The sequence below is a fragment of the Brachyhypopomus gauderio genome, chromosome 20 (genome assembly GCF_052324685.1).
Source record: "Brachyhypopomus gauderio isolate BG-103 chromosome 20, BGAUD_0.2, whole genome shotgun sequence".
Taxonomy (NCBI): domain Eukaryota; kingdom Metazoa; phylum Chordata; class Actinopteri; order Gymnotiformes; family Hypopomidae; genus Brachyhypopomus; species Brachyhypopomus gauderio.
The window spans coordinates 12023675-12037879 of record NC_135230.1 but is presented as its reverse complement, the minus strand read 5'-3'; the positions used below and the strand labels follow the sequence as shown (position 1 = coordinate 12037879).

At 41.5% G+C, this 14205-nt stretch overlaps 2 protein-coding genes and 1 non-coding gene across 4 annotated transcripts in view; all 3 read right to left on the bottom strand.

Moving 5' to 3' along the window:
* Window positions 1–1661: 1661 nt before the first annotated feature.
* gyg2 (glycogenin 2) lies at window positions 1662–10377 on the bottom strand. 2 transcript variants are annotated; one of them, XM_076983161.1, is made up of 9 exons: window positions 10018–10377; window positions 8672–8813; window positions 8317–8491; window positions 7253–7415; window positions 5834–5960; window positions 5495–5708; window positions 4281–4445; window positions 2920–3072; window positions 1662–2040 (listed from the first exon to the last, which is right to left on the bottom strand). In XM_076983161.1, the coding sequence occupies exons 1-9, from the start codon at window positions 10022–10024 to the stop codon at window positions 1915–1917; spliced, it is 1272 nt and encodes a 423-aa protein (XP_076839276.1). In that variant the 5' UTR covers window positions 10025–10377; the 3' UTR covers window positions 1662–1914. The 2 variants fall into 2 exon arrangements, with proteins under 2 accessions (XP_076839276.1, XP_076839277.1); XM_076983162.1 differs by having other exon boundaries at window positions 4281–4442.
* Window positions 10378–10493: 116 nt separating this feature from the next.
* Window positions 10494–14205, bottom strand: part of cd99 (CD99 molecule) — a 21087-nt gene continuing 17375 nt past the window's right edge. The window contains exons 11-13 of the mRNA XM_076983164.1: window positions 13635–13751; window positions 12904–12957; window positions 10494–12358 (exon numbers count right to left, since the gene is read on the bottom strand). Coding sequence (XP_076839279.1) covers window positions 12330–12358; window positions 12904–12957; window positions 13635–13751 — 200 coding nt within the window. The 3' untranslated portion in view covers window positions 10494–12329. The remainder of the gene's footprint in view (window positions 12359–12903; window positions 12958–13634; window positions 13752–14205) is intronic.
* trnar-ucu (transfer RNA arginine (anticodon UCU)) lies at window positions 13174–13265 on the bottom strand. Its single transcript is given in 2 exon segments — window positions 13174–13209; window positions 13229–13265. It is a non-coding gene; the product is annotated as a tRNA-Arg (tRNA).

Genomic DNA, 14205 nt, shown 5'->3' with positions numbered 1-14205 from the left:
CGATCGTAGATGGAAAGGTTTTGAATGGTTCCTCTAGTAACTCTTGAGTTAAATGACAAAAAGACGAGGCAAGTATACCAGATAAATCTTCACTGTTATAACCTTAAGCAAGATATCAAATTTTGCTGACTAAAACCAGTGATGACAAACCATATCTGAGTAGGAATGCTGACCCAGGGTCATCTTTAATCAGCTTTCAAGAGCACAATAAACAGGGAAGAAATCTGATCTTAGATCAGCTTTTTTTAATAATGGCCCAGAAAGAGTACATGTCTGAGACCAAAGCGTGAAAGACAAGCTAGTGAGGTTCTCATATAAGCTCAGTGTACTGCTCTTCCCATGTGATCTCTGCTGTCATCTCTGTCACCAGACGTCCACACACCCACAGCACACACCTAGATCTAAATGAATTAGATCAAGAGGGTTGGAAAAATATGGGGTGCCCAAAAAGACATCTTAAAGGTTACCCCTGTCTGCAAGGAGATTCCTTGTAAAAGATTATTAAAATGTCAAGATGAGTGATGGGGTGGGAACTGTACCCACAGAGACAGGTGCTACTAGATGTAAAAGGCCACGGCATACATTAGACCAGAAAGAAACACACTGTTGCTTTCATGGTGGAAGCCATGTTCTTGTTTCCATGACAGCACATGGCCACGTGGGCCTGGCATGTAAAAAAGCAAATCCAGCCGTCCAGCATATAATGTGGTGGGAGGACCTGTTCTCATGGAAGCCCTGAAAAAGTTTTATGATCCAGACTAAATATTTACAGCAGGAGCACATAGTCCGAATTTATAGCCGTCACAGAAAGCATGCTAGCTAATGCACGCTGGCGTCCCGTCTTTCAGTGGAAGCCACATAGGATAAATGATGACTCCTATTTTCTACATTTTAAGATGCTCGCCCCCGCACACTTTCACTAGGAGAGTAAGAGCACATTTGGGGAAAAACGTTGGCGAGCCCTGGAGTTCGGCGTAACACGTCTGATGGGCACGTTTCGGATCAGTTGTAACCCATCTGATGGGAACATTTCAGATCAGTCTCCCTCTGTGCTTCCTCAGTTACTGTTATGCACCTCTGCACGGATTAAGAACCGACAAAGGTTTTCATTTCTCTCCTTTAAGACAGTGGCGGGGGATAGAGTCCCTTCAAAGTGCAACCCCAAACCCTCCGCTCCGTTTCTTGATGAAGCAGCCACACCCCTGGGTCAGTAGAACAGCATAATGAGATGCAGTTAGCAACTTCAAGCAGAATGTTCTTAGTAAACAACAACGAGGGGACGTGGATACACACCCAGCTGTGAGAGAAGAGAGAGAGGGGAGACGGGCTGTTTGCAGGTCAAGGTGTTGAGGGCCTGTACGTGATTGGGTGGTTAGAGGCCTGGTTGTTACAGGGAGGCAAATGGATCAGAACATTATTATGACTGCCCTTGCACGGTCTCAGTCAGAACTGTAGCAGATTTGCTGTAGTCCAACATTATTGCGCAGATGTGGAACACCATGGTGTGGATTTTTATATAAGTCTAATATAACTCCTGATGAGCAATACCATGCTCTGCTCGGTATGGAAGGCTTAAATGAGCCTTCCATATTACGCAAATTGCGCCACCTTGTGGCGAATAAGAGTAAACACTGTAGTCTTACACACTGGTTACACAGTGATGGATGGTTTTAATAGAGCATTGTGGTAAACACCAGAAATCACATACTGTTATTGGATTTAAAGTCCTAATTCTGACACAGTGTAAACTTCATTCTTAATACAACAAATCTGAACATGAAATACAGAGACACACCATCTAGAAATATTGTCCTCAAATAGTATCTCCACAGAACGAGGTAGAATAAAATAACAGACATATAATGCAAATTAAAATTCTTCATACATCTCCTCACACACACATAAGACGTGCGGCTAATTGAGGAAGCGGTCGAGTTTCTTCCGGATGTTTTCGAAGGCGTCTCTGCCCAGGTAATCCACGCGCCCCTCCTCCCAGTGCCTCCGGTGCTCACGGCTCTCCTCCTCGCTCTCCTTCACCTCCTGAGCCAGTGCAAACAGGGAGGTGTCAGCTGAAGATACGTAATACGGGATTCACATACATTTAAGATTCCAGGTACATAACTGCAAGGGACTTAGATAAGATACGGAGGGATATTAACAATTGTAGTAAAATTTCTCTGGAAACGTGTACTTTACTTTTACTTTAATTACTTAAATTTTTAATCTCTCTCACACAAACACATATATATATATATATGTGTGTGTGTGTGTGTGTGTGTGTGTGTGTGTGTGTGTGTGTGTGTGTGTGTGTGTGTGTGTATGTATACATATATAATATTCTTGTTAGTCTGAACTGGGTACTTTCTGTTTCTCTTATTTATTTTTATTAATATAGAAGTATTAAAATAGTAGCTATATATTTATAGCTCCCCGCAGCCGTTGTTTTACATAAACACCTGTCACAATGTTTTTATATGTTATAGGTCATCAAATTAAATAACCTACAAGTGCCCGTATAAAGTGCCTTTTAAAAGCAGTTATCAAGAACGCCTGAGAGGGAGGATAGTGTTTAGGGTTCTGGTCCTGTAACAAGACACTCAAAAAAACGTTATAATACCCCACAGACTGTTAAAGAAGTGCATAGTTGTGAAGCGTCCATGTTGATACATTACATACAGTACATGTTCTTTACCAGAAGGTGGCAGTATATGGTTGTAAGAATCCACTATTCACAAGGGCAAGGGAAAATCCTGGAGGTAAATTAAATTATTTGGTAAGACCTATTTCATTACATTTGCTTCAAAACTAAAATGTCGTTGAAATTAAGTTGGCCCCAATACACGTCCCTTCTCTTCATCTAAACACTTGTGGCTATAAACACTTGATAGCAGTGGGTCCAGGGTCCCCCAACAAACACACAGCATCTGATTCGGGTTCCTCAGGGGGCGTCACGGGGTCACTGGCGGCCTCTGCTCCCGTGTCTCCACCCTCCTGGCTCGTGGCCATATCCTGGAGCTCAAACCAGTCTGAGTCTTCACAGTCACTAGCTGTTGCTCCCTCAGGCTCCGAGAGCTTGAGGGTGTAGAACAAACAGGAGGAGACATGAACAAACAGCCATGTTGTGTCTGTCATGTGGAATTATAGACACTAATCTAAATAGCAAAGGTGAGGAATTATACATGAAAGACAAAACGAATCAATCACCAATACAAGACCAGTTTATGGTATTACTTAGCGTGTTAGCAACCACAGAACATAGAATAATTAGCATTCAGTGCTCAGATTGGTCAAAACCCAAGGCAAACCCTCACATTGTTTGTTTCAGCGTTTTGTATAATGTCGTTTTTTTGTTATTTCTTTCTGTTAATTGCTTCGTCTCAGAGGTAAACCTTGAATGGTGATGTAGAAGTCTGTGTGAACAAAGCAATCTCTGGGGGGTTGACGTGTTCTTTGGTAGATGCACCTAAATTCTTCAGTAGGGAGTTAGGAACTAAAGCCCTAAGGCTGTACTGTGGCCAATGCTGAGAACTAGGGTGGAGTCCATTAGTATGACTCAGAGACACAGGGAGAGATAAAGAGAGACAGTTTCCTAGATGTTCATAGAAAATATTTTTTCAAGCAAAAGACTCGTTATGGAAACTTTAAAATTCTGTGTCCTCTCTCCTCTACTGTCTGCCCTTGATCACAAATACATGCTGCTACCAACCCAATCTCTCAGAATAAGCAAATGTCTATCAAATAATGCAGTAGAGACATTACAAGTCCATACCAAAGCACAAAAGCAGCTTATACCAGAACGATGGTGCGTTATCGGCATGTCTCCTCACTATCAGGGACTCTAACCAAGTCCTAGTGACAAGAGTCCAATGACATATATCAAATATATCAAATGCTTTGCGGGTCTTCAGTACAATTAGAGAGCGTAAACAATGTGTCTTGACATGAAGGACAGTGAATAGCTGAGTGATGAATACCTTTCTGGCCTTTGACTCATTCTGAAAATCTTATGTTGGTTGTGGTGCGTTCATGGGTTTGTGGTTTTGGGTGTGGTTGCAAGACAGAAAAAGACAAAAACGGAAATAAAGAGTGATAGAGTAAAACTGTGTATCCTACTATATAAAACTATATATCCTTACATTACCAAACACACCACTGACACCGATTAAGTAATGTTAGTCTGGTTACACAGCCCAGCTGTGATCAGACACTTCAGTAGTTCTGTGTGAACTGCAGTGGTACAAGCTGAACTGAACAAATCAGGTCAGAATCCTCCCACTCACCTCCTCCTCCGACTGCTGCTGGCACACACTTGCAGGGGACTCACTCAAAGGCACCTCTCCCAGTGATGGACCTGCTGTCTTCTCATCTTCACCCGGGACCTCCGGGTCCGCCCCCAGGCTCAGAGGAGGAGGAGCCATCTGTGTTGTTGCCATGGGCTGCCCCTGCTGCAGCAAAAGGGGGGGGGGAGTTGTTGAACACACCCCCACATGTTCCTGCACAGGAGCCTTGATGAGATGGGGACTCCGACCTTGACAGTTATTATGTGGTGGGGAGAGACATGCTAAATAAACATTTGAGGTTCGAGGTGAACACGTATGTTGTGGAGAGGTCGGTATGTACGTCTGCACTCACGATGTGTGTGTGTGTGTGTGTGTGTGTGTGTGTGTCTGTGTGTGTATAGGTAATGATAAAGTGCAAGTATTTAGAGGTCACAGCGTGGCCTGTGGCAATGTGAAACAAAACTAGCATTATATGAAATTAGACAGCTACTCAAACTAAATCATCAAGAGTTGGTCATGATTAAAGATGGTGAATGTGGCAGGCAATTAAGCCTTAGACAGGCAGTGAAATTTGTGAGAAAGCTTCTTATATAAAGCCACTGAAAACAGCAAAACAGCAGGCAGCCCATATTCACCCAACCACATTCTCTACAACCTCCATTCAGTACAACCTATTTCACTACAACCTACATTCAGTACAACACACATTTAGTACATTCACTACAATCCACATTCGCTACAACCTATGTAATGGGACACACATTCTTTGTTTTAGTAGTTGTAGTACCCTCTGTAGGCCGTTGCTCAAACAACCTTTACAATGTTGTTCTGAATGTCACTATTTTATTGGTTGTTGGTATTCATATTCGTCATGAGATATAAGCGCTAGACACTTCCTCAATTCCTTTTTTTTTCTTCTTCCTGTAAACGAGCGAGTGAGCAGAGTAGTTATAGACACATCCATTTGGTCTGCTTGTGTGAACCCTAGAGAGGATTTGTCTTTTCACAACTACATTCACTACAACCTACATTCGCTACAACTGTATTCAGTACATTTACAACAGTGCTAAATACAGTTCACCAGACTGCAATGCTTCACCAGACTTGACTCACCAGACTGTAGACTGAGTTGTGTAATTAACCTCACACTATATGCTGTAAATAATTGTGGTGGAAACCATAGTTTAATAACACAGATAGGAATCGAACCTTACATGCTGAACTGGGGCAGAGTCCCGCGTTTCCAGAGGTTCATGGACACGCTGCTCTGTCAGACTGTAGTACTCTGCCCACCACAAGTTTACATATCGCTGCAAATTCCTGTTGGAGTCCCACGATGGAAGCCCACTGGACGGTTGCTGGTTGAATTTTAAGTTCCAGGGCTTTGTGTCCCCTAAGAAATGAACGATTTTTGCTTGATGGCCAAATCTGTAAAACAGCAGAAATACTTCCTTTAAATAATTTTCAGAATCACTTGCTTGTAACCGAGATACAGTGCTGCGGTTGTAGCCACAGGAAGTGGCCCCCCGTCGCCTGGTTTGTTGAACACGTACTTTTGGAAAGCAGGGAGGTACGTGTAGAGCGTGTTGGCACTGAGGTTGTAAACGAATGGCAGGTGTTTACTGATGTCCTTTATTGCCCAGTCACTGAAAAAAGAGTTTAAAAGTCCCTGATCACCTCCTAAAAAAAGACAACATAATGTTATAAAATCCTAAAGCTAACACTATTTCAGGAAGCATTACATTCATACACACACACAAACACAAGCACTGGCCACTTTATTAGGTACACCTTGCTAGTCCTGGGTGCCCCCTTTGACCTATGCTGGAAACATTCCTCAGAGATTCTGACCCATAATGACATAGTAGCGTCACACTGTTGCTGATCTGAGCTTTGTGACATGGCAAATTATCCTGCTGGAAGTAACAGTTATGAGATGAGCACACTGTGGACTTAAAGTGATGGACAATACTCAGGTAGACTGTGGGATCTGGAGTTCAGTTAGTATTAAGGGGCCCAATATGTGCCAAGAAAATACCCCCCCCCCCCCCCCCCCCACACACACACAGACACACAGACACACACCATTACACCACCCGCAGAAGCCTGGGCCAGTGATACATTACAGGATAGCCTCATGCTTTCATGCTGTTATCTTAATTCATCAGCCCATTTTTTTCAATCTCCTATTGTCCACACGTGAGACCAAGTGGATTGTAGCTTAGTTGCCTGCTCATAGCTGACAGAAGAGACACCAGGTGAGATGTTTCTGCTGCCCAAGCGTGTCTCCTTCAAGGTTAGACATGTTGTGCATTCAGAGATGCTCATTTGCATGTCTCTGTTGTAACGAGTGGTTATTTGAGTCACTGTTGCTTTTCTATCAGCTCAAACCAGTCTGGCCATTCTCCTCTTAACTGTGCCATCAACGTATTTTCATTGTTGCACCCAGAGAACTGCTGCTCACTGGATACTGTCACATTTTTGGACCATTCTCTGTAAACCCTTAAGATGACTCTGCTTAAAAGTCCCAGCAGATCAGTAGTTTCTGAAATCGAGTAGCACGTGTATCACAAACGTTCAGGTCACTTACATCACTTTTCTGATGCTCCATTTCAACTTTGACGTGTTCCGTAATCCATCAGTCAAACAGTCTTGACAATATCTGCATGCCTAAATGCCCTGAGTTGCTGTCATGTGCCTAATAAAGTGGCTGGTGTGTGTATGTGTGTGTGTGTGTGTGTGTGTGTGTGTGTGTGTGTGTGTGTGTGTGTGTGTGTGTGTGTGTGTGTGTGTGTGTGTGAAATATATATTCAACACAATTTTGTATATTTAAATATGCAATATATATTTCTTTGTATAATTCAATTATTCAAAGCCTTCAGCATTTGTGCAGTGCTGAATTGTTCTGACTGAAATCAAACTGAACTGCTGAATCATGCCACCTCCCTACTGGTTCTCCTCCTCTTCCTCACCGTCGAAGCTGCCGTGCAGGTCCGCGTGCTCCAGCAGCCGCCTGTGGGTGGCCATCGAGGGCACGAACACGAACACGCCGGAGTTGAAGCAGTCCGGCCAGCCTGCGTCCGGAGCAGCTGACAGCTCATCACGTTCAAACAGTTCATCGACATTACACAGAACCTGGAACAGCACAGCGTAAGAGCAGATCCAGGATCAGTTCCTGGTCTCCAGTCGAGACACAGGGTACAGGTGGGCAGGGTACTGATGAGCAGGGTACTGATGTCAGAGTGAATACTTTTTTACTGTTGTAAAATGATGGCCATGGTCAAATTTGCATCTTGAATGTTTGAATTAAAAAGCCTTTTTAAGATGCATTATTTTTAAGATACACTCCCTTTTTATAAGATCTCATTTATTTTTTGTTCAAAAACAGCAGCATTACCGCTCACATGGTAATAACATGGTGGTGGGTGTGACTGGTAAGAATTAATCATCAAGTTAGTGGACTTGTTACACATATGTTCACTATTATCACTATTAAAGGGAGAGATTTGGGTGTTGCAACTTTTGGGTGTTTAGCAACTGACTGGCGGTACTCTCACAGACAAAGTAGCAAGAGTACAAAAAAAACAACTAAACCTGGGGATGACCTGACGTGGCCTCTTTGTGAAATTCCTATGAAGTCACACATTCATCCCACTCTTTTGAAGGCCAGTTCAGGTTGTGTTTGATTGACCATGACCTCCAAGCACACCCTAAAGTAAAGCTTCGCTGTTTGCCTGTGAGCATAGAAAGCATGACCCCTCCAACCGGCCAGCATGCTGTGCACACTAACGCTCGGTATTGAGTCATGGGCACGACCTCAAATCTTATAAATAAAATATAAATAACTACAATGACCTCACATATGGGAAGGTGCACTGAGCAGTTTTTGTCAGGAATCACTGCGTCTGGTCAGATCTCATAGCATGACGAGCGTTAAAGGTCAATAGCCTATGTTTTTTTTTTTCTTTCTGGATATAATTTATGGACAACGGACGAAGAACAGACGCATGTACATTGTTTTATAGTGGCCACTCACGAGAGTGTCTGCATCCAGGAAGACACACTTGGTGTAGTGTGTCAGTGTCCAGCAGTGGAACTTGGTGAAAGTGACACCCAGCTCCGTCCGGCCCAGGCAGGAGAGGTGGGCCCGGTCCCTGCTGTCCAAAACGTCCACCAGTACGACCTCGTCAAAGACGTCCTCCAAGTTCAAACTGGGTACACGCGCAAAACAGACCATCAGGTGCGCCTGAACAGTCAGGAGGCGTCTCCGTTACGCACGACGGACGTGAGGTGACCGCGCCACCGAACCACACTACCAATAAATGTCATGCCAACACTAATATGCTAATAATAAATGAAAACGAGAAAGGACCTGTTAATATCCCCCTTACCGCGCCTCGCTGCTAACGCTGGGAGAGACCATCACCACCAGTTTGCGAGTGGTTCCATGCCTTCGCAAACACTTGCCCACCACCAGACTGCCCTTGCAGTAGCCATCGTTAGTGGCCAGGGTCACGAAGGCCTGGCGGTCCTCTTAGAGAGAAACAGACAGTAGGACAATAAGAGGTCCATTACAGAGTAACTGTGCTATCAGGAATCAGCTGCAGGCTTTCCTGTCGTCTTCGTGTAAGTCTAATTCATGTTTGGAATGGTTTTGTGCCCATTTTGAACATCCTGCAGTGATAAACCAAGACATAATTCAGCACGTACAGGTTTCCTATTGAAGATAAAGGCTTACGGTGAGGATATCACGCTTTTTGTTCTCTCAAAGAATAAATAACGACACAGCAGATTACTTGTGCTATGTTCGTCAATGCTTCTAATTACAAATTGTTTCTAGAAGGCAAGAAATCTTTAGGTAAGATATCAGAATGTAGGACAAAGTCTCTCTTTCCACATGTACAGGCACCTTCAGCATGGGAATCTACCTATTAACCTTTTTAGCAAAACCGACGTTTGCCCCAAGAAACAGAAATGCTTTTTAAAACAGGTAATAAAATCTGAACAGAGCTTTAAGATGCAGTCAAAGCAGTGGCCTTCACCTGGTCTTTCCCCTGCCAGGTGGGCTGTGGGATGAAAATAGCACCTCTTAATAAATAAAAAAAAACATTTTCTGAAGGATATTTACATCATGGTGCTCAATGCTCTGACCCGCTCATGTGAACGGTCCTCTGGTGTGACCTTCATAAGTCAAGAGCTTCGCACATTTGATTGATGGCACAGTTGTTGCTCTGACCTTCTTACCTCTGCCAGACCATAGAACCAGATGGCCATTAGATGAAATGTCACAGTTTATTGGATGGCAATTGAGGATGGAATGACTAAGGCAATATGAAGGCATGATGAAGACTTTTGTACTTATGCTGGAGGGATGAAGATTTAGTTATTCAGGCTATTTTACTAGACCAAAATGAACCAATTTCAGTTCATGTTTTTTGGAGTTACGTGAGTGTGCTGTAAGACTCCATTCTCAGCTGCACGGTTTCAATGAACTGGCAACAATGAATGACTCTTTTTAACAAAATCATTATATGAATTGTTAGCAAAGTGCCTCTATATTACCTTTACACATCAGTTTCCAATATGTTTATACCAAATGTAATTTAGATATTTTTATTTGCAAATCCACATGTGACATGTGAGGCAAGTACTGTTTAACTCTGTTTAAGTACTGAGGTTTTACTATGAGTTGGTGAAATATGCTATAGAATAATAAAAAATTTAACTGCTTGCTTACCTGGCATTTTGTCTGCTGTGGCCCCAATATTTTATGAGCTGAACTCAGACTGAGCCTACCACATCGGGAACAAATCCAATGCCAAAATCAGCAGTCAGTGACCAAAGTCAGTGCTGCTGTGTCCCACCTTCTTAGTCCGTCACACTCTGTCAGTGAATAAAGTCAGTGTCACTCAGTCCCTCCCCGTCATGCCGTCACACTCCGCCAGCGAACAAAGTCAGTGCCACTCGGTCCCACCCCTGTCACTCGGTGACACTGTCCAGTTCAAGAATCAAGTTACCAGTTCTTGAGCCAAGACCACACAGCATATGCTGTAGAACATACCAAACTGAAGCACTCATAGTGGCACATTCCCAACTTCATGCTCAACTTTTACAGTAGAAAAAAAAAAAAACAAATAATGAATTATGACACTGGGGTCAACAGTCATGAGACACGGGTCATTGAACTTGACTAATACGGCTGGCCTGGCAAAATGAAGGAAGTTGCCCACCTTTATTAATGATCAAACTCAAAAGAGATTCAAACTGAATTACATTTACAGTCGTTACAGTATTCCAATAAGCAATATTCACATTAGTCTATTGCTGCACTGAACAAATCATATGAGATAAGAAATAAAAAGGCTTGTGATTAAAAGATAAAAATAAAAATTCAAAACACAATGTGATTGTTATGTGCATTATGGTAAGGTGTCCCATAATGAGGCTTTATTTGTTGTAACCCACTTGAAGGGCATTTTAATAACGTATGACTCAGAAACCACCACTCTGTTCACACTAGACAGTAAGCACTGAGTCTTCACGCTCGTGTGTGAACCACAGTCAACCAATCATCACCAACTCAGAGCTGGGTTACCTCTGCAGTCTTGACCCAACACAACAAAAAAATTTTAATTTCAGATGTATGTGGATACTGCCAGCACAGAAAGTACAATCAATGTTTATGAATGAAAAGGTCTTTTAAGAAGTTTTTGGTTTTTTACTATAGCACATACAATAGAAAAGATGCAACTGGTTATACTTGTCTGTTGTAAATATCGCTGGGGAGTCAACATACGTCAGTTAGTGCAGTCCGAGAATAGACATTTATCTACATTTAGGTTGGGTCTTTTAAAACAAAACATTTATTCAAAGCTCCCCAAAGACCTTCTGTACAAAAATGTAAATACAAAAAAAAAATGATACTAGTCAGAACTGTATTACTGCACACTGTACAAAGACACTGTTGTGTGTATTAGAGCAGGGCTGCCCAACTCGTCCTGAAATCCACCATCCTGCAGCGGCTGCTTCCAACAGTACTTCTGTTCAGATGTCTTCTGTTCAGACGCTACTGCAGGCCTTGATGTTGGGTTAGGGTTGGAGCGTGTTGGGTTAGGGTTGGGATAGGGTTGGAGCGTGTTGGGTTAAGGTTGGCAGTAAACTTGTCAGGACAGTCAAGGTCTAGGACCAGAGTTGTCAAACTTCATTAATACAAAAGTAACATTTCAAACCCAAAAGTGCAGTTCTTGTCTATGCGCAACAAATTACATCTGTAAAACCAAACGGTGCATTTTTACTAATCTCACAAGCTAACATGGACTACAAGTAAATTTAATGGAATTTAAATGAATAGTTAATAAAATAACATTAGAAACTTTTATAGGTTTGTATGCATCCAGCTAGCAGTGTTCAGCTTGTTGTGTCGTTTCAAACAGTGCATTATAAAAGTAACGGAAGTATTTAGGATCATTTCAATTTAGCATCTATTTTTTCTTTTGACAGTTGAAAGTTTGAAATATATCAACCAATATTGTTAGTGACGAGTCCCTTTTTGTGGACATTATGATACAGTGCCAATTATGATACAGATGCTTCAAAAACAGTAACCAAGTAAAAAAATGTCTATTTAATGATTTGTTCTCACTCAGCGTACCTGAATGAATGAGACTGAAACAGCTCAAGTTCTTAGGCAAACCAGCTTCGTAAAACCCACAATATACACACACTCCCCAACCCCTCCAAAAAAAACCAAACAAATACACACACTCCCCAACCCCTCCAAAAAAAAACAGACAAACAAAAAAAAAAACCCAAAAAAGTAAAAAGAATTCACACAACTAAAAACAAATTGCACATGGTATGAGCACTAAAAGACAAAAATTATTAAACACATATATGACAAAAAATGACAACTGTGATTAAACACATATATGCTTCAGACATGTAGAGATCATCTGAACAGTGTCATGGTCATCCCATGATGCTCGGGGCCTCAGGGGGCTGTTCATGTGTTCCAGAGCCTCAGCTGTCGGCCAGTTGGTCCCAGGGGAGTTAGGAGGTTTTGAGCAGGTTGCTAAGAACTGTAGACAACACACTGAAGCATCAGCTATCACGACAATACAGCTACCTACACAACATCATGGCCAACATATAGTATGAGAGTGTCTTTAAGATGCATGTAAAAAAAATGTTTTAAAGCGGTATTAACTGTTTAATTAATTAATACAAATTGTTTGGTTGAGGTTGACGTTTCACAGAATGTAACAAGTTGCAAAAGCCTCATTCTGCACTGATTAGTATAGATTTTAAATTTGCAGTGCATAAAGCAGTTTGATGCATTAATGTCACACTGGTAGTATATCCTACATTGGGGTAGCTGCATTTAAAAAGAATTAGCATTCACAGTTACTAATTAACATAAATGTAAAGTATTTGGTAAAGTACTAAAGTACTTGGTATTTCTGTTAGTGCTGTATGTGTTGAAAATCAGTATTAACACAACCAGATGTTATTGTTTAAGGCATCAGATAACGTTTAGTAATGTTAAAGGTATTAATCAAATTCTATGAAACAAATATCAGACAATAATATATAAAACTATTTACACAAAATATAAAATGTTTACCTTGTGGCTCAGAATGTACACCAGCCTGGTTCCTACCACTCTCTGGATCAGCTCCTACACACACACACACACACACACATGCACACACACACAAAATAAATAATAAAAAGAATATATATATATATATATATATATATATATATATATATATATATATATATATATATATATATATATATATAGTTTTACAGCATGCCATGAGACATCACCTCTATTAACCTTGAGTGTTTTTAATTATGAGTTGTATGTAGTACTTTTAATTAAAAACCACGACTCTGGTGGGACTCGAACCCACAACCTTTGAATCACTCCACCAAGTGCTGCTTAGAAGTCCAATGCGCTATCCATTGCGCCACAGAGCCACCTGTTGAGGTCCCAGTTCTGTGGGCTGTTGTAATTCGACACTTACTTTCTGATATGAAATGTACTTATCCTTTTCTACCACTAGAGACAATGTTACAAAACAAACTGAAAAACACTTCCCTGGTCTGAATAATAAAAAAAAATGTAATAGTAATTAACTTCACAGTCTTTTTATTATTATTATTATTAGTAGTAGTAGTAGTAGTAGTAGTAGTAGTCGTAGTAGTAGTAGTCGTAGTAGTAGTAGTAGTAGTAGTAGTACAGTAGTAGTAGTAGTATTAGTACAGTAGTAGTAGTCATAGAAGTAGTAGTAGTAGTAGTCGTAGTAGTAGTAGTAGTAGTAGTAGCAGTAGTATTCAAACACCCACCTCCTTGAATCTTAAAGCAGAGCTTCTTTTTCTGGTAGGCGAAGTAGCTGGAGGCAGCCCCAAGTATAGCTACTCCCACTGCACTGATGATGCCAGCCATCTGACCGCCCTGTCCCGCTGCACCACAAACACAGTCAGAGACACACAACGCACGTGAGGAGGAGGGCTCGTCACTCCATGTCTGTCCCTGAAGAAGCAAAATCTGAGGCAAACGTGTTAATAAAACGTAAGACGCTGAAGATCACAAAACCTGAAATAAAACACCAGTAGTTTTGAACACTGCAGTGGGCGGAGCTATCTGAATAACCATTCTGATATCTATTTTAGGAATGCTAGAGAATGTGATCATTTACATGTAACTATTCACTAATATATATGCCATTCAAGTCATTCAACTTAGAAAAAATGCAGTAGTTTTGTTTTCCACAAGGTGGCAGTGAAGTGTAGGAATTGCTTTCCCTGCTCATAACGCTAAAGTTAGTTCAGAAAACACAGTACTGTTATTGTTAATAATATAATACTCACATTAGAACTCTTTGGCTGAAAAAAAGATCCTGGACTTTATGGAAAC

What these genes read in the sequence shown, in the direction of transcription:
- gyg2 (XM_076983161.1), bottom strand. An exon ending in TCCTGGATGCAGACACTCTC is followed by an intron (nt 7,416 to 8,316) that starts GTGAGTGGCCAC and finishes GTGCTGTTCCAG; the next exon opens with GTTCTGTGTAATGTCGATGA. An exon ending in TACCTCCCTGCTTTCCAAAA is followed by an intron (nt 5,709 to 5,833) that starts GTACGTGTTCAA and finishes GCTGTTTTACAG; the next exon opens with ATTTGGCCATCAAGCAAAAA.